The sequence below is a fragment of the Diabrotica virgifera genome, chromosome 3 (genome assembly GCF_917563875.1).
Source record: "Diabrotica virgifera virgifera chromosome 3, PGI_DIABVI_V3a".
In the NCBI taxonomy this organism is placed as follows: Eukaryota; Metazoa; Arthropoda; class Insecta; order Coleoptera; family Chrysomelidae; genus Diabrotica; species Diabrotica virgifera.
The window spans coordinates 89,573,719-89,593,056 of record NC_065445.1 but is presented as its reverse complement, the minus strand read 5'-3'; the positions used below and the strand labels follow the sequence as shown (position 1 = coordinate 89,593,056).

At 30.9% G+C, this 19,338-nt stretch overlaps 1 protein-coding gene across 2 annotated transcripts in view; it reads left to right on the top strand.

Moving 5' to 3' along the window:
* Positions 1-19,338, top strand: part of LOC114328160 (translocating chain-associated membrane protein 1) — a 45,756-nt gene that overhangs the window by 7,520 nt on the left and 18,898 nt on the right. For both annotated transcript variants that reach the window (XM_028276942.2, XM_028276944.2), the window contains exons 3-5: positions 11,873-12,201; positions 18,270-18,379; positions 19,064-19,247. In XM_028276942.2, coding sequence (XP_028132743.1) covers positions 11,873-12,201; positions 18,270-18,379; positions 19,064-19,247 — 623 coding nt within the window. The remainder of the gene's footprint in view (positions 1-11,872; positions 12,202-18,269; positions 18,380-19,063; positions 19,248-19,338) is intronic.

Here is a 19,338-nt window from a genome sequence, read left to right as displayed (position 1 = left end):
CATACCTAAGTAACATAACTAAGCAAAATAATATTATGTCATGTGATTTCCACATTGCATCTCTCATTTTAAAAATTAATTGCTCGGTCATTTAACAACCAATTTTAAAAAATTTTATATCGCTGGATAGGTAAATGACCGTTTACTTCTTAGAACAAAAAAATATCAATTGCTTAAAATATATCTCTGGGCAAAACCGTTCTTCATAAGGGTCTGTACTAAAAGGTGACCGTGAAACGGAGGATAGGGACCATTGCATATTGACAAAACTGCTACTTGGCCGCGTGCTGGGGGGCATTTTTTTAATATCTTGTCTAGTGCTTAACATGTTAAAACTGAAAGTATAGAAAATAATGAATAACAAATTATAATATGGGATGGGATTTAGAAAAGAAGATTAATGGAGAGTGATAGGATAAATGATAAAGAATGCATACCTATATGTAAAATAAATTGGAAGAGGGTCCAATTACAAAGATTTGTCACTGTTGACATATTTTTTTCACTGAGAAAAAAACATGTTAAATTGTTTTGAATAAAAAAAAGCATGTCGAATTGTTATCCTTTTGTTTTTGATGTTTGATTGCTTCGGCATAGATTAAATAAACTGATAAATCTTTGTATTTTATCTCATTAATCAGCTAAACAAATAAATAATGCAATTAAAAATGTAGTGAAATATTTGTGTGAAGTCTTATTCTCCTCTTCTTCTTAGTTCAGGTGAGAGCTGACCTCATTTGACCCTTGAATTCCTGCCTCATATCAAATAGTACATTGCAATGGCATACAATCTGCATGGCAGTCTCTTATTCCATTTTCTGCATCATGGTTCTTTCATCTTACCTACTTTAAGTATATGACAATATTCGATCACCATTTCAGTGATTGTTTTAATTCTTGTTTATTGATATTTGTCAAATTGTCCTAGAGATTTTTATCAATATTCTTGATTATTTTTTTAGTCTGGATTCACCCATAAGTGGCATCTCATCTTTTTCTGATACTACATAATGGTTCTGGGCCTAGAAAGGTTTGTCTCTAGCCTTGTTTTATCAACAAAACTCATTCATTCTAATGCACTCCTTGATCCAGCACCCATATTAAAGACACTTTGTTATCTTTTGCCAGGGTGGAGATTTTTGCAATTCCTCACCAGTTTTCATTGGATGAGTGGGTTCTTTTGAAGCCTTTATTAGTTTACCATGGATACTAAAAAGTAGTATATTGTAGATCTGTACAATTAAGTTCATTATAGTGAGTTGGAATATGGATTCTTGTAGAAATATCCATAGAAGATTGTGTTAACTAGAATTTTAGATCCAGACCCAGAGAAAAAATTTTAGAACAAAAACTTGATGTTATTTTCTATTTTTTAACCTCTTATCCTATTATTTTATTTTTTATTACTTATCATTGTTCATTACTTGTAAATAAAACACACTCCCATATTTGTATGATGCTATTCCATTGTTTCTTACATTTAACTCATCTGTTGCTTTATCTATATTAAAATTTGTATCTGCTAGCAGTCGTAGTGTGGCTCCTTTTCTTTTGTAAATGTTTATCAGTGTTGTAGTTGTTATATGCCAGTCAATGAGAGGAAAAACAGGATATTACCTCCGAATTCTATCCTACTGCATGTATTTTAATGACATTTTGGAAATAGCTGCTACTTATCTCCTAATTTAAAGTCTATCCTATGCCGATGTGCGCTTTTATCTTGGGGGTGGTTGCCACCCCCTCTCGGGGGCGGAAAATTTTTTTGTCAAAATAACCACGAAATGGCTAGAGAACCCAATTCTTTTACTTAGAAGCAAAAACTGTTCTATAATTTTTTTGAATACTTAATACTTTTTGAGTTATTTGTGGTTGAAAATTTGCCATTTTCATTGAAAAACTTTTCGGACGGTTTTTTGCGAATACCTTAAAAATTCAGCATCTAACGAAAACAGAGAAATGGTCGATTTTAGGGGTGTAATGCTACAAATACCTTTTGTGCTGGTTGAAAAGACCTTTAAAATGAGCACTGTTAAATGTCAATTACATTCAATCAAACTAAACAAGATATGGTGCAAAAAAATTTATGACTAATGTATTTTAAGGGAAAATGAGAAGTATATTTAACCCCTCATCCACCAGAATTTAAATGCATCGTTTTTCTTTTACAGTACCTTTTATTATAGTGTTATTTCTATGTTCCAAAAGTTGGACGGGTTTAAAATGAATGGTTTTTGAAAAAAATAAGATTAAATTATAGAGCGTTTTTTTAGTTTTTCTTAAAAATCTTTCTTTTTCTCTGAACACACTGAAAACAAAATTATAATCTGAAAATAACGGACGTCACCTTTTCGGACGGTTTTTTGCGAATCCTTAAAAATTCAGCATCTAACGAAAACAGAAATGGTCGATTTTAGGGGTGTAATGCTACAAATACCTTTTGTGCTGGTTGAAAAGACCTTTAAAATGAGCACTGTTAAATGTCAATTACATTCAATCAAACTAAGCAAGATATGGTACAAAAAAATTTATGACTAATGTATTTAAGGGAAAATGAGAAGTATATTTAACCCCTCATCCACCAGAATTTAAATGCATCGTTTTTATTTTACAGTACCTTTTATTATAGTGTTATTTCTATGTTCCAAAAGTTGGACGGGTTTAAAATGAATGGTTTTTGAAAAAAATAAGATTAAATTATAGAGCGCATTTTTAGATTTTCTTAAAAATCTTTCTTTTTCTCTGAACACTCTGAAAACAAAATTATAATCTGAAAATAACGGACGTCACCTTTTCGGACGGTTTTTTGCGAATACCTTAAAAATTCAGCATCTAACGAAAACAGAGAAATGGTCGATTTTAGGGGTGTAATGCTACAAATACCTTTTGTGCTGGTTGAAAAGACCTTTAAAATGAGCACTGTTAAGTGTCAATTACATTCAATCAAACTAAGCAAGATATGGTGCAAAAAAATTTATGACTAATGTATTTAAGGGAAAATGAGAAGTATATTTAACCCCTCATCCACCAGAATTTAAATGCATCGTTTTTATTTTACAGTACCTTTTATTATAGTGTTATTTCTATGTTCCAAAAGTTGGACGGGTTTAAAATGAATGGTTTTTGAAAAAAATAAGATTAAATTATAGAGCGCATTTTTAGATTTTCTTAAAAATCTTTCTTTTTCTCTGAACACTCGGAAAACAAAATTATAATCTGAAAATAAGCCTACTTTTTTACTGTATCTTTTATTCGTATCTCTTATCATTTTCGAGTTACATGGAGAAAAAGGAAGATTTAAAAGTGCGCCCTATAATTTGATCTTATTTTTTTCAAAAACCATTCATTTTTAACTCGTCCAATATTTTGAATATAAAAATAACACTGTAATAAAAGTTATTGTAGAAGGAAAACGATGCATTTAAATTCTGGTGGGTGAGGGTTAAAAAATATACTTCTCATTTTTCCTTAAAATACATTAGTCATCAATTTTTTTTGCACCATATCTCGCTTAGTTTGAATGTAATCGACAATTAACAGTGCTCATTTTAAAAGTCTTTTCAACCACCACAAAAAGTATTTGTAGCATTATATAATACCCCTAAAATCGACCATGTCTCTGTTATTTAAAGTTGAACACACTGATTAGAGCATGCACCAAAAAAGATTTCTTTTCACCTACCATATCTCTTTTTGTATTATAACTAGAAGTTTCATAAAGAAACGAATCTGTTTGATTTTTAAGATCAAAGATAAAAGCGCACATCGGCATAGGCACTTTGAATTAGGAGATAAGTAGAGGCTATTCCCAAAATTCCATTAAAATCCATAGACGGGCCGAAATAAAGGAGCACATTTTTTAGTTGAAAATAACTTTTTTGGTTTTCGGGCGATTTAATTAATTTTTGCAGGGCTAATAGCCTAACGTGCCCTCAATATGACTGCAAATTTGGAAGCAAAAATAACGTACAGGGTCGGACTTATAAAAAAATTTATGTAACGGTGCATTTGAGCTCGTTGCAAATGAAAACTGTCAGAACACTTCAGTAAAAACGAAATTTTTCACAATTACCGGATTCGCAAAATATCATTTTTTTTATTTAAATAATGTTCAGAACACGCCTTCGCCATACAATTTTAAAAAATCCCGAATTTTTAAAATATCATTTTTTACTTAAATTAGGAAATCTTATTCGAGTACTATTCTAATATAGTCACCAGAATGAAATCCTCTTAACACTAAATTACATCTTTTCCATAATTTTTGCCTCATATTAGCAGTAATTTTTGTTAAATGTCTTAAATATCTCAAACGCTCAAATATATGTCAATTTTACTTAATAAGCCATGACTGTTTAGGTTGCCATGGAATTTGTTTATAGTTAAATAAGTAAATTGGCCAGTTCATAATGCCACTTTTAAGCAGAGAGGACAGAATATTAATTAAATATTACTGTGAAAAATATAATTATGGTGAAAGAAAAATTGTAACTGCATTTCCTGAGAAAAATTGGCATACTGAAACGATAGGAAAGTTCTTAGGACATCAAAGCTCAAGAATTGAAGAAAATATTGCTAGAGTAAGGGATGTTTTAGGAAATTTGCAACCTGGTCAATCTGTTGGAACAAGGAAAATCGCAAAAGAAACTAGGATGTCCTGCACATCAGTTCGAAAAATCATTAAAGAAGATTGCCATCTTAAAGTATTTAAAAAAGTTTACTGTCAAAGACTTACTGCCAATGTAAGAGAAAAACGACTGGAAATATGTAATTTGCTACTAAGATTCCGCTCTCGTGAAGAGATTAGAAAAATATGGTTTTCAGAAATAAACAATATTACAATTTAAGAAAGAAATTTCTCTAGAGCATCTTTTAATTGAAAAAAGTCATTTCTCAAAAGGTGTAATGGTCTCTGTTGCAGTATCCATGTTGGGAAAATCTCGTCTGATTTTTGTTGATGCCGGGATAAAACTTAATTCAGAAACATATCAAGAACAAATCTTGCAGCACCTATTACCTGAAATTGAAGAAGTATGTTATGATTATACTTTTCAGCAGGATGGTGCTCCTTCGCACACTTCCCAGAATACAAGGATATTCTTGAGTGAAAATTGCCCGGACTATATTGAGCCAGAGATGTGGGCACCTAACAGCCCAGAATTGTATCCTGTTGACTATTCAATTTGGGGAATTTTCGAACAAAATCTTTATGACGGACAACAATTTGAAACCAACGAACAGCTCAAAGAAAGAATGCAGGTTGTTTGAAACAATTTTGAACAGTGTGTAATAAATGGGGCTATCAATTTATGGCGCAGACGACTTCAAGAAGTGGTAAACAATAATGGTGGCAACATTCACAATATTTTAATCTTAAAATTAGTTTTAAAATTATTAAACTGTTTTCATAAATGTGTCATTTGTTAAAATGTTATATTTTCCTAATTTAATAAAAAAAAATGATATTTTGCGAATCCGGTAATTTTGAAAAATTTCTTTTTTACTGAAGTGTTCTGGATTGTTACCCTACCAAAAGAGCATATCAGTTCAATTTTAGCTAAGACAGTTTTCATTTGCAATGAGCTGAAATGCACCGTTACATAAATTTTTTTATAAGTCCGACCCTGTACGTTGTTTTTGCTTCCAAATTTGCAGTCATGTTGAGGACATGTTAGGCTATTAGCCATGCAAAAAGAAATTAAATCGCTCAAAAAACAAGTTATTTTCAACTAAAAGATGTACCCCTTTATTTCGGCCCACAGTGTAGTAGGATGGAATTAAGAGCTGACTGCACTATTATTCAGATCAGAATTTGACCTGAATGTCTGTAAGATGTGTAAGAGTAAGAAATGTGTTCCACTTTGTATCTTCTTTATATATACAGTGCTAGTCAAAAGTCGTACCCCCCTCGTATCTTTTGAAATGTTATACCTATAATAGTGAAATTTGGAGGAAGAAAATAAACGGACGTAAGCTTCTTAACTACTCATGACAGGTGACGTAATAGTGACAGATGACGTTACAGAGCCACTGTGACCGATAATTTTAAATGGGACCTTATGGCAAGTGATACCTCGTTTGAAAGGTATTGAAAATACCTATTCAGTCATACTAATTTTGTTTGAGTTTAAGCTAATTTTGATGAACAAATGAAATAAATATAAAATTGTAGTTTCGCATTTAATTAATAAAAATTCAAAATTCTGCCTATGATTACTTGTCAAACAGGTTGACGTTGACGTAAAAACTACTAGAGAATTAAAAAACGTCAACTTTTTCGACAAAAAATCCATAGGTGGACATTTGAATTTTTATTAATTAAATTCGAAACTACAATATTATATTTATTTAATTTATTCACCAAAATCAAAATCAACCTAAACTCAAAAAAGTTAGTATGACTGAATAGGTATTCTAAATACCTTTCAAACGAGGTATCACTTACCATAAGGTCCTATTTAAAATTATCGGTCACAGTGGCTCTGTAACGTCATCTGTCACTATTACGTCACCTGTCATAACTAGTTAAGAAGTTTACGTCCGTTTATTTCCTTCCTCCAAATTTCACTATTATAGGTATAACCGTTCAAAAGATGCGAGGGGGGGTACGGACTTTTGACTAGCACTGTATAGTATATTCTTCATATGATTTATTAGTTTTTGTTTTTATGTATTAATTATTTAATTCTTACAGTATGTTGTTTTGATGTGAGAAGTAGAAATAGGGGTAGGTCAAAACTCAGATGGAAAGATGGTGTAGATGAGGATGGTAGAAAAATAGGTGCAGAAAACTGGCAACAGTTGTCAATGGATATAACTGATTGGCGTAATATACTTGAGAAGGTCGAGGAGCTCTTTTATAGGGCTGTAGCACCATTGATGATGATGATTTTGTCTTGATATATTTTGGTTCACTTATTATGGTTTTAATATTTTAAAATTACCTGAAAATGTAAAATTATGTAAGAGTTACATAATGTAACATTTATTTATCATTTGTATATTTACATAAAATTTACATCTTTTTCCTTTAATAACAAATGGCATACATTAGTACATTAGTATACACTGTAGTAATTACTTTTATGAATAATTTTCTACATGTTTTCAGTGTTTGTTTTACAAATTATTTTAAAAAGGAAACTTTTCTTACATTTACATAAACATTTTTGTAACAAAGGAATGATATCTGAATAAAAATTACTCATTTTTAACAGATACCACCTTGAATTACTAGGGCAATTATTTTAATGAATAATTTTCTATAGGTTTTCAGTTATCAGTTGTTGTGTTACTAATATTTCTAAATGAGTAACAGTTTATTGTGTTATTTTAATTACTTGTTTACAAAATGTGCAGGTTTAATTCATTTGTTATTTGTTAGAATGCTCGACATTGAATAATTCAGTAGATTGCTTCTTACCATTAATTGAATGTTCTTATTTAGATAACAGGCAAATTCTTCCTCCTATCTATAATCAAATTCATTGAACAATTTTTTATTTAATTATTTGAATTAAAATTATATGCATAATAAGTTGGTTGAAGTCAAGAATGTAATCTAATTATTAAGGAAACATGTCTGTTTTATTTCATTTATTTAAAGCACAAATTAAAAAATAAATCATTATTGTGTTTCTATTGGACAAAATTACAGTGTATAGACCTGGATCCCACGTACCAAATAAAAGATTAACAAACTGAAAATTTGTTCATAGCTTAACAGTGTCGAGTCGGACAAACTTTGATGCATGGGAACACTGGATCACGAGAATCTTTAATTGTGGAACATGATAAACGTGTCATCCGGACAAGTTTATGATTGTGGAAAATAGCAGGCTGTTTTTAAGTTTATTCAATAGAAAACGTCATATCGAAAATCTGTTTGCTCGACAAAAATATTGGGCATTTTAACCAGTCAGACACGTAGAATATGTCAAATGACAGGAATTATGTTGGTGATAAATAGTAGTGATGTAGCGAATATTCGTATTCGCATTCGCTAATATTCGCATATTTTTGCATATTCGCATCCGCAAAATTTGTGCGAACAGTTTGCGAATATGATTTTGAGAAAAAAAAATATATGAAGATGATATTAGGTTCATAAAGTCAAAATCTATTCACTTCTCATCTTTTTTTGTTAAGAAAAGGTAACAACCTCGTACAATCACATTATCAGCCTTCACTTTATTTTATTATTTGGTATTATGTAATAAAGTTATAAATTTCGCATTATAAATTTAGAAAACGTTACAAAAATAGAACCAGATTTAAAGAAACTGAATATTCGCATTCGCATCCGCATTCGCGAATGTCAGCAAATATTCGTATTCCTATTCGCGAATGTTCAAAAAATGACATTCGTTACATCACTGATAAATAGCAGTTTGATTTTTGCATTAGAGTTTAATGAAATTGTATAAAATCAATTGGAAGTTCTGTCCGACAAAAATCATGGGAAGTTTTCGTAGTCCGACGTTCGAGACTGTCTATATGTTACAGGTTTCTCGTATTTTCTATTATTTTTCTTTCACCCCTCAGTCAGGGTAAGAGTCACCCTAACATACGTTAGGGGGGGGGGATTAAATAAGAAATTGTTTTAAGGCCTTGCAATTTTCTGTACATTTGTCTTTATTAAAAATACTTTATTTTATTTATTAAAAAAACCTAAACTTTAAATTGTATTTACCTCCTTAATTGAATCGGTCGTTATGAAAAGGGGTCATCTCCACTTTTTTGACATTTCTACTTTCTGTCGAATTTGTATGTAATACACGTAGACACGTCTATTCCATATAAAAACGGGTCAACTGTCAATATTATTACTGTAAGCACAGCATACCCCGCAGTTTGAAAATGAGTCATCTCCTAATACCCATTCTACAACATGATCTGTTCATTGTGAAAACGGGTCATCTCTATATATCAATAACTATAAAATTGAAAGAAATAACTGTGTTAGAATTTTAAAACAAGTTAAAATTAGATTTTATGTTAAAAACAGTTAGTAGGAACTAATAAAACTATATCACAATTTCAAAGTCTTGAACATGAAGGTGTAACATATAGTGTAAATTTGGCAAACATATTAAATCAATATTATGTTGATAGTATTAAAGATATTATTGTAAGTTTTGACCAAAATAGTGATATTAATTTAAATTTGCAGACAGTTGTTTCATCTGATGTAAATTTTGAAACTTTTGAGAGCATATCACTAAACCAACTATATGATATAATCAAATTGCAATATAAAAAAATAGTACGGATGAATTAGGTCTTGATATTATCAAAAATCTATTTCATGTTTTAGGTTATCCTTTATTAAATTTAATTAATATGAGTTTAGAGAAGGGCCTGGTGCCCAAGCAATTTAAAATATCAACTATAGTTCCTGTTCCAAAAGTTCCTAATACTAATAAACTTGATCAATTACGTCCAATAAATATGCTCCCATTTTGTGAAAAAGTTTTAGAAATTGTGGTGTACAATCAGCTGATTAAATTTATTACTTCAAATAATATCCTGTATAATTACCAGTCTGGATTTAGAAATTCTCATTCATGTGAGACCGCATTACAGTTAGTTGTCTCAGATATGAAAAGTATTTTAGATACGACAGGGGTCGGTATATGCGCAGTTTTTATAGATCTCAAAAGAGCCTTTGAAACAATAGATCGTCATATACTTCTTTTGAAATTAAAGAAATATGGTTTTAACGGGACAGTTTTTAATTGGCTGGAAAATTATCTGTCAAATAGGTACCAAAGGACTAAATTAAATAGTGAAATGTCAAATCCACAGTTAAATGATATTGGTGTGCCGCAAGGCAGTGTACTTGGACCTCTACTTTTCATATTATACATTAATGATTTGGGAAACGTATTAAGCAAATGTAAAATTCATCTTTTTGCTGATGACACATTAATATATTTTTATGGGGAAGATTTTGTTGATGTAGTGGACACGATGAATCGTGAATTGCATTTATTAACTGAAAGATTTAAGAAAGGTTTCGTTGATCTTTGCCTCGATGAATTGACGTGTAGTGGAGTGCAACTATTTAGACCCCCACGTCTCTGCATTCATCACCCTTTATTCCTTGTAAATTGTAGAAGGATGGGGCATAGGTATAAGAGAGAATCTGTTTCCGAACTAAGAAATCCAAAGATTTTATTAAGTTTTTAAACATTTATTTGTTTAAAGATGGAGTCTTTTGGTTTCGACAATTTGAAAGATTTAAGTTAAACAAATTGAAAGTCAATGAGTTAAAATCCAAATACATACATGTTTATTGGTAATAATACTCTTTTCGGGAAATTCTTAAGTTTGGATGTTCACATTAAATTAAATAATGAAAAAATTGAAATGGTTCAGGAAATAAAGTATTTGGGATTCATATTGGATAGGGAACTAACTTTTAGTAAACATGTTGATTAATTACATTTGCAGAAAGATAGGGAAAAAAATAGGTTTTTTTCGAAGAGTATCACCATTTTTGACATTTCAAACTAAATTAACAATTTATAATTCGTTAATATTACCTCACTTTTTATATTGTTGTTCATTGATTTATACAGGATGTTCTAATTATGACAGGCTTCAAATTCTCCAAAATAAGGCTATGCGAGTAATATTGAGATGCAATCGATATACTAGAATTCAAGATATGCTGAAAACTTTAAATTGGTTAAAAGTTGAACATTTTATGTATGTCCAATCTATGACATTCTTATTTAAGATGGTAAACCATTTATTGTCTGAGTATTTGAACAGTCCGTTGGTCCCGATAGCAAATGTTCATGAGCATAGCACTAGAGCTGCAAATTCAATAAATTTTTATGTTAGAACAACCAACAAGTCCAGTTCAATGAAAAGCTTGTTTCATAAAGGAATTGTACAGTTCAATAATATACCTTATCACATTAAAAATAGCCATAATGCAACTATCTTTAAGAGATTATTAATCCATTAAATTAAAACTGAGACCTAGAAACCAATTGGCAATGTTTGTTGTACTTCCAGTGTTTTTATTTTTATTTTTATTTTATTTTTTCTTTTTTGTATTTATATATTGAATGTTTCTGATTAATTTAATTTGACAATGCTTATTTCTTTATTTGTTTAGTCTCATGTTTTTAATTTTTGTAATACTTTATGATAATTATACAGCGCTCCTTGCCTTGACAATTCTTATGTAATTTGTACAGGTGTGGAGTGCAATGTTTTTGTTTTGTGTATTATCTATTATGATAAATAAATATCTATCTATCTATCTATATATCTTAAAAAAAATGCAGTTTCTATTTTACAATAAAAAAAAACGTTTTTAAAATATTCATCAGCTTGTATTTAGCAGTTTAATATGTGCAATAAACAATACTCACATTATAATGACTATTTTTTTCTTTTAATGCCTGTTAATTTTGAAAATTGGTCATCTCTTAAAAAAAATGCGGTTTCTAGGTCTTTTACAATTAAAAAAACCTTTCTAAAATTTTCAACAGCTTCTACAGTAGATATTAAAACCAAAAAATACATAAAAACAGTTATTTTCCTAATAGTCTTAAAGATAAACAGTTTTTTACCTCTCCTGTGAAATTTAAAAAAGTAAAGATGACTCCTTTTCAAAATGACTCATTTAATTAGTTGATTTGTTACGCCAATTGTTTAGATTTTAATTTCTTTCTTTGCCCAGTGTTTGTTTTTTGACACATTTGTTGTACTAAGTAAATGAAATGATATAAACACACAAAGAACATGAAATTAAATGATTCTCTTCTGAATATCAATCTGACAATTCTGAGTATCAGTATTGTAGTCTTCTTGTATTTGCTTACATATATGTATTAATTCACAAATTTAATTTTAGAAAGTCTCCAAGAAACTCCACCTCTCCAAATCCAAGTTAGCAGTCTTCACCACCAGTGGTCAACTGACGATATTCTACTTAATATCAACTTTGTGGGGACTTGACATCATCATCAAAGAAAACTTTGTATTTGATATAGCTCGCCTGTGGGTAGATTACCCAGCTCCAATGACATTCCTGATGAAATTGTATATTATTGTACAATTGGCTTATAATGTCCATGAGCTTCCTGAACTATATTTCCAAAGGGCTAAGAAAGAAGAATATATTGGCAAAGCCACACAAAGCTTGGCAGCTGTTTCACTCATATTTATCCCTTATTTCCTCAAGTAAGTGGTCAAAAATACGTACTTACCTATTTTAAACAGCTAGACAAATGAAACATTAATATATTGGTAGGCTTCTACAGGGTGATTGATTAGTGGGGTAAAGCTCAATAGATCCGCTATAGTAATAGATAGCAATAAAAGTTAATAACAAAAATTGTAGACAACTTTGCGATTCATATTACAAAATTAGTTACAGTGTTACAGGGTGTTCGATAACCTAGTGGTAGACCAAACTTGTTTTTTTAAATGGAACACCCTGTATTTTATTTTATATTAGAAATCTCCTTAACTGTCCCATCACAAAAATATAAAGGTTTGTTATGTTATACAGGGTATTTACAAAGTTATAACCAATTTCATAAGAAAATCGTAACAAGTTCAACTCCCTGTATAAATAAAAATAAGCAAAACAGCAATGATTTATTGATGCCATATTTTTTGTTTATTGTCAAAATTTTCAAACATGATTGATATCGCTAATTTTCTTTATATCAAATACAGGGTGAGTCAAAACTCAAGTACATTATTTTCTCAGTAATTTTAAATGGAACACCCTATATTTTATATCACTATTGAAAAGTACCATTACCGTACTTTAATTTTTATATAACATTCCCTATGTCTAAATTTATTAGTTTTCGAAATATTTTCATTTTTCAGAGCAAATTATTAATTAGGTATCTATATTTTTCCAAATTTTAAGTAATCCATGACTGAACCGTTTTTATGAAACTTTATCTCCAAATAGTACATTATCCAAGAAATATATCTGTTGATTAATTTTATCTAAGGCCCATTCACAAAATAATATTATCTTTTCAAAATCTTCCTGAATTAATTCTTGGTGCATTTGAATGCGGTAAGGGTGCATTCTGTTTTTTGCAAGAATTTTTTGCACAGAGTAGTAAGTTTGTTCTTTTTATTTGGAAATATTTCGTATATTTGTATGTGGATTTTCAGTAACTGCCAGCAACACATTCATTTCATTTTCCTCAGTTACAATACTTTTTGTACGTTCGTGTTTTTTATATGTAACTGAACCAGGGCGGTTAAACGGATCCTTTAATTTTAATCTTTCAAAGCTTGCTGTTGTAGGTTGTCGTCTTTCAGGAAACCGTTCATATTCATGATAAATTGTTACTGATAATAACGCATTTTTATTGCACTCCCCCAATATCCAGCCAGATCAACCATTTCCTCAACAGTAAAATTCATCTGAACTATTTAATAACACAATAACAGTTTTATCATGATGAACTGTCAGTTTTCGACAATTCGGTCATGGCTTACTTAAAATTTGGAAAAATTTAGACACTTATTAATAATTTGCTCTGAAAAATGAAAATATCTCGAATACTAATAAATTTACGCATAGGGAATGTTATATAAAAATTTAAGTACGGTAATGTCACATTTCGGTGGTGCTTATTTTTATTTATACAGGATGTTGAACTTGTTACAATTTTCATATAAAATTGGTTATAACTTTGTACATACCCTGTATAACATTACAAACCTTTATATTTTTATGATGAGATAGTTAAGGAGATTTCGAATATAAAATAAAATACAGGGTGTTCCATTTTAAAAAAGATAAGTTTGGTCTGCCACTAGGTTATCGAACACCCTGTAACATTCTAACTAATTTTGTAATATGAATCTCAAAGTTGTCTACAATTTTTGTTATTAACTTTTATTGACTACTAATCAATCACCCTTTATTTTATTAACTACTAATCAATCACCCTGTATAGTTCTTCCACTCTAAATTTTCCCATGTGTCACGATTAATTTTCAAACAAGTTAAATCAAAAAATAAAGTGAAACATAATATATGTCGATGTATTGGGACCGTGCAAGTTCGGCAAAGCGACCTCTATTTCTACGCTCTGTACTTTTATTCGCACTTTTAATTATATTGGCCAATTATATTAGTCCTGGTTGCTGGATAATTGTCAAGACCATAGTCCAAAAAAATAATAAGAAGAAAAAATAAGATGCAGGTTATGTTTAGCAAACGTAAACAATTGTATGTAGTAAATAAAATCAGTTATTAAAATGCAGTACTGCAAGCAAAATACAATTAATTAAATTTACCTTTATATAATAATTGCATATCATATCAATATTGTGGAGCAATATATAATTTTTCTGCGTCAATGACAGAAGGTATGAAATATACGTCAATTTGACAATTTCAATTGACAATATGAATTATTTAAGATAGTTGCAATATTTCTCCGCGACTCGCGCACGGTCGTTTCTCGTTTCCCTTTCCAAGTACTTGCACACCGCGAATAGTATCATTGGTAGGTACTGACAGAGTGTCAGTGGTAATAATTAGGAAATGGCTATTATCCCGTGAACGTAGTCATTTTATTAAATTGTTTAATCTTTTTTCACTATTGTGGAGATTAATGGACTCAATATTAAACATAAAGATAAGACCTACAAAGGTAAATATAGAACGGTAATAAATAAATTAAAAAATAGTCGCAACAAAAAAGTTAATCTTATTCAGAATATTTAATATTACCTAAGTAAAAAAATACAAAACTATCGAGTGAATTACATAAATAAATTATTAATATTTTTAATACAGTCGAACCCTTTTATTAGAATACCGGTTATAGGAATACCCGCTTTAAGGAATAGAAATTTAAGGTCCCGAAAGTTCCCTGCTAGCCACCAATGATCGGTTATTAGAATATCCCGGTTATAGGAATACTTTTGCTTGGCGCGACGGCTATTCCAATAAGCGGGTTCGACTGTATATCGTACCTTTGGGGAAACAGTGATACAAGTACAAATTTTTCACAAATTGAGTGATCAAAACTACGGTATTACTAATACTCTCTTTGTCTGGAGACCCAAAAGTCACTATTGCAACTCTTCCTTTACCTATTTAACTGAAATATTATACAAAAAAATAGCATAGAGTACAAAGACTCGTTTCATATGGGCTCTCTGAACCGCAAAGTGGAATGTTTTCCTGGCGGTGCCTTTTGGTATGTTATACCTGGGTTAAGCAGAAAGCTTGAATTGAGTCGAAATTCATTTCGCTTATTCCCCGTTAGAGGGCGTTCTATCCATACTGCGATATAATTTATTTTAATTTATATCGACAATCTACGGTCGGAATGGTAAAAATCTGTCTTCCTTAGAGCCTCCTTGACAACAGGTAGACCTAGAAATAGTGCTATCGGGGGATGGAGGAAGACAGATTTTAATCAAAACGAAACCGTAGATTTTCTTATTTTGTTAATGCCATACTCTGCATAGAGTACAAAGACTCGTTTCATATGGGCTCTCTGAACCGCAAAGTGGAATGTTTTCCTGGCGGTGCCTTTTGGTATGTTATACCTGGGTTAAGCAGAAAGCTTGAATTGAGTCGAAATTCATTTCGCTTATTCCCCGTTAGAGGGCGTTCTATCCATACTGCGATATAAATTATTTTAATTTATATCGACAATCTACGGTCAGAATGGTAAAAATCTGTCTTCCTTAGAGCCTCCTTGACAACAGGTAGACCTAGAAATAGTGCTATCGGGGGATGGAGGAAGACAGATTTTAATCAAAACCAAACCGTAGATTTTCTTATTTTGTTAATGCCATACTCTGCATAGAGTACAAAGACTCGTTTCATATGGGCTCTCTGAACCGCAAAGTGGAATGTTTTCCTGGCGGTGCCTTTTGGTATGTTATACCTGGGTTAAGCAGAAAGCTTGAATTGAGTCGAAATTCATTTCGCAAAAAAATATAATTTGTATTTATTTATTTATTTATTTTTGTATTTATTTTTTATAAATATAAAACCAAATAAACTTTATTGATTTATAAAACCAAATAAACAATAAATACAAATAAAACAATAAGCTGTCACTGTTATTGAAAATTATAAACCTCAAAATTCATAAGCTATTAAAGACATTCCGTATTGTTTAATAATAATAGTCTCCCGTTTTATACCGCTGACGCGACGCGGCTTTGGGATTATGGCAGGGTAGTCTGCTATATCTAGGGCCTACGGTATACATGGAAGGTAACAAGGCCAGTGCTACGCTTCAACCGCCTATTATTACCCCTGGTTTTACCCAAGGTACTCATTTTATTCAGGCTGAGTCGACCTGGGGCCTATAGACATTTAAAAATGTCTAATGTCTGTCCCACCTTGACTTTACAGTATACGAACATACGGCAATGCAATCCTTATGGGAGATTTTAGCGCGGCGATGCCGATTTTCTTCAAAAGAATTTTCAATCGAACATTACCAGGGTCCTAAAAATGTAGAGCCCTAAAAATGTTAAATTAAAACTAACTCGTTACAGTCAATAGCATTGTAGTAAAACAATATTTTTCATTGTGTTTTTTGAGTGATAGTCATTTTCGAAAAGTAATCAGCAATTTTATAATCGATATACGTAATAACTTTTTTTGGTTAAGAATGTTAGAATATCCAACATTAAAAGTGGATGTTGTTCTATGGTTGTTAATTTATGTATTGACAGTACCTGATAGTTCTGAAGTAATGTCAAGCAAAATATAAAATATATTGACAGTCAAGTTGAAAGTTTTATATTGTCCTACAGTTGAGAATAAATAAATTATAATTGTTGATGGTCAATTCACCTAAATTAAATTATAACAAATAATATCAAATAAGCTTATAATTATTACTGATAACATTGTATTGAGTAACTCATTGCTTATTTGGAAAATTTGGATCCTAATTGCACTTTATTGTTATTCTTAACGACTGATTTCCAACCTGAAATTAATGTAATTTTAATGTGTTTACACCCTCATTAAAATTTAGTATAAATTCTAAACTTGAAATTAATTTTAGTTATTTCATTTGATTCGTTAAACTTCATTAATTGTTAGTTAGTTAGTTCAGTTAGTTCATTTTTTAGTTAGTTAATTTGATTCGTTGAAGTTCATATCGACTGTAGTTATTATTGTGGTATTTTTGTGTTATAACGATTGCATTTAGTAATGGAGAACAGTACTCTGAAACATCGCCAGGGGATATTAATTCGCTTAAATACATTATTATATAAATGTCTTATACAAAATTATTTTTTATTTTATTCACATAAAGGTATTTTTCGAAAAAAAAGTTTTAGAACCCCTGACAGCCACAAAATGTCAATAATATTAATTCCCTATAGTTATCCTATTGGGACCGTGCAAGTTCGGCAAAGCGACCTCTATTTCTACGCTCTGTACTATTCGCACTTTTAATTATATTGGCCAATTATATTAGTCCTGGTTGCTGGATAATTGTCAAGACCATAGTCCAAAAAAATAATAAGAAGAAAAAAATAAGATGCAGGTTATGTTTAGCAAACGTAAACAATTGTATGTAGTAAATAAAATCCGTTATTAAAATGCAGTATTGCAAGCAAAATACAATTAATTAAATTTACCTTTATATAATAATTGCATATCATATCAATATTGTGGAGCAATATATAATTTTTCTAAGTCAATGACAGAAGGTATGAAATATACGTCAATTTGACAATTTCAATTGACAATATGAATGATATGAATTATTTAAGATAGTTGCAATATTTCTCCGCGACTCGCGCACGGTCGTTTCTCGTTTCCCTTTCCAAGTACTTGCACACCGCGAATAGAAAAAAGTATATTTGCTTAAAACCTGTTTCTGATAAAATTTGGCATCACTGTTGGTCATAAGAACCTGTACTGTAAAGTCAAGGTGGGACACACTATAGTTGTTCTTGCCGGCGCTAGGATTTGAACCCCGGCCTACCAGCACTCGAGCCAAGCATACTACCGCCTGAGCTACGCCGGCCCCCTCCGTATTGTTTATTATTGTTTAACTTATTGTGATTTCTATGGAAATGCGGCTTTATTTTGCGATACTAGTTTCTGTGAGTTAAAAAGAGACCTAGTATAAAAAGTAATTCGTGAATAATTGCATGGGAAAAGATAGCGTGGAAGAATTATATGTGATAATATTAAATATGCCAATATGACACATTTGTAATATACTTTCTGTTTATGTAAATATAACGTTTTGTATTCTTTATATTTTCAGCTTCAACCGTTTACTAGTCTCTCTTTTGGTCCTTCATCACATTTCTGAATTGGTTTACCACTTTTTCCAATTGATCCAGACTGTTGACAAAGACGAAAAATTCTCTAAAGGTAAGATTAATCATTATTTACAGCATTACAACAGTTTATTGGAGAATAGAATTTTATTTTAAATTTTTTCAAAAGACACCGCACACATCTTATGGAAACTGCAATGTCACTCAAATACAATAAAATTTACATGAATAGATTTTTCTCGAAATTACAATCATTTCATATAATTGCAGAGAAGAGCAGGCAAATCAAGAAGAGGTCGGATACCAAATGAGAGAATACGAGAAATGATGGGAGTCACACATACAATAATTGATGACATAAAAACAAAACAACTAGTATGGTACGGCCATGTACAGAGAATGCCAGATGACAGGATCCCTACACAGATTTTGGCATGGACACCACAAGGAAGAAGAAAAAAAAGGAAGGCCGAGAAGAAGCTGGAGGAAGGGAATTGAAAAAGAACTAGAGGAAAGAGAAATCCCTCCAGGTTTATGGTTAAACAGAGAAGAATGGCGGTTAGGAGTCAGAAGGCGTCGGACAACGCTGTAAACCGATAGAAGTAGTGAATCAAAATTCACAGTTAGCGCAATGATATGAAATGATCGTAATTCCGAGACGAATCTATTCATGTAAATAATGTATTTGTGTGACATTAAATTTTCCATAAGATGTGTGCGGTGTCCTTTCAGAATTTACTGGTGGATACTCATTATTATTTAAAATTTACATTTTTAGTTACCACTTTAGTGTCTAACAGCTTTAAATTGGTGGCCCGCCTCGGCAGCATCATATTGTCCATTCTTACCCTTTGGTATGGTTTGGCTCTCGGTGAACAACGTGAGCTAGACTTGACAACTGGATACTACAATACCCCCGTCGTCCGTATCGCTGTATTGGCTGGTATATTAGGACTTCAAATGTAAGTACATATGCTCTTCTATAACTTCATGTGATAATTATTTTAAATGTATTTATTTATCGGGGAATAGGATAAGAAGGAATGGAGTCTT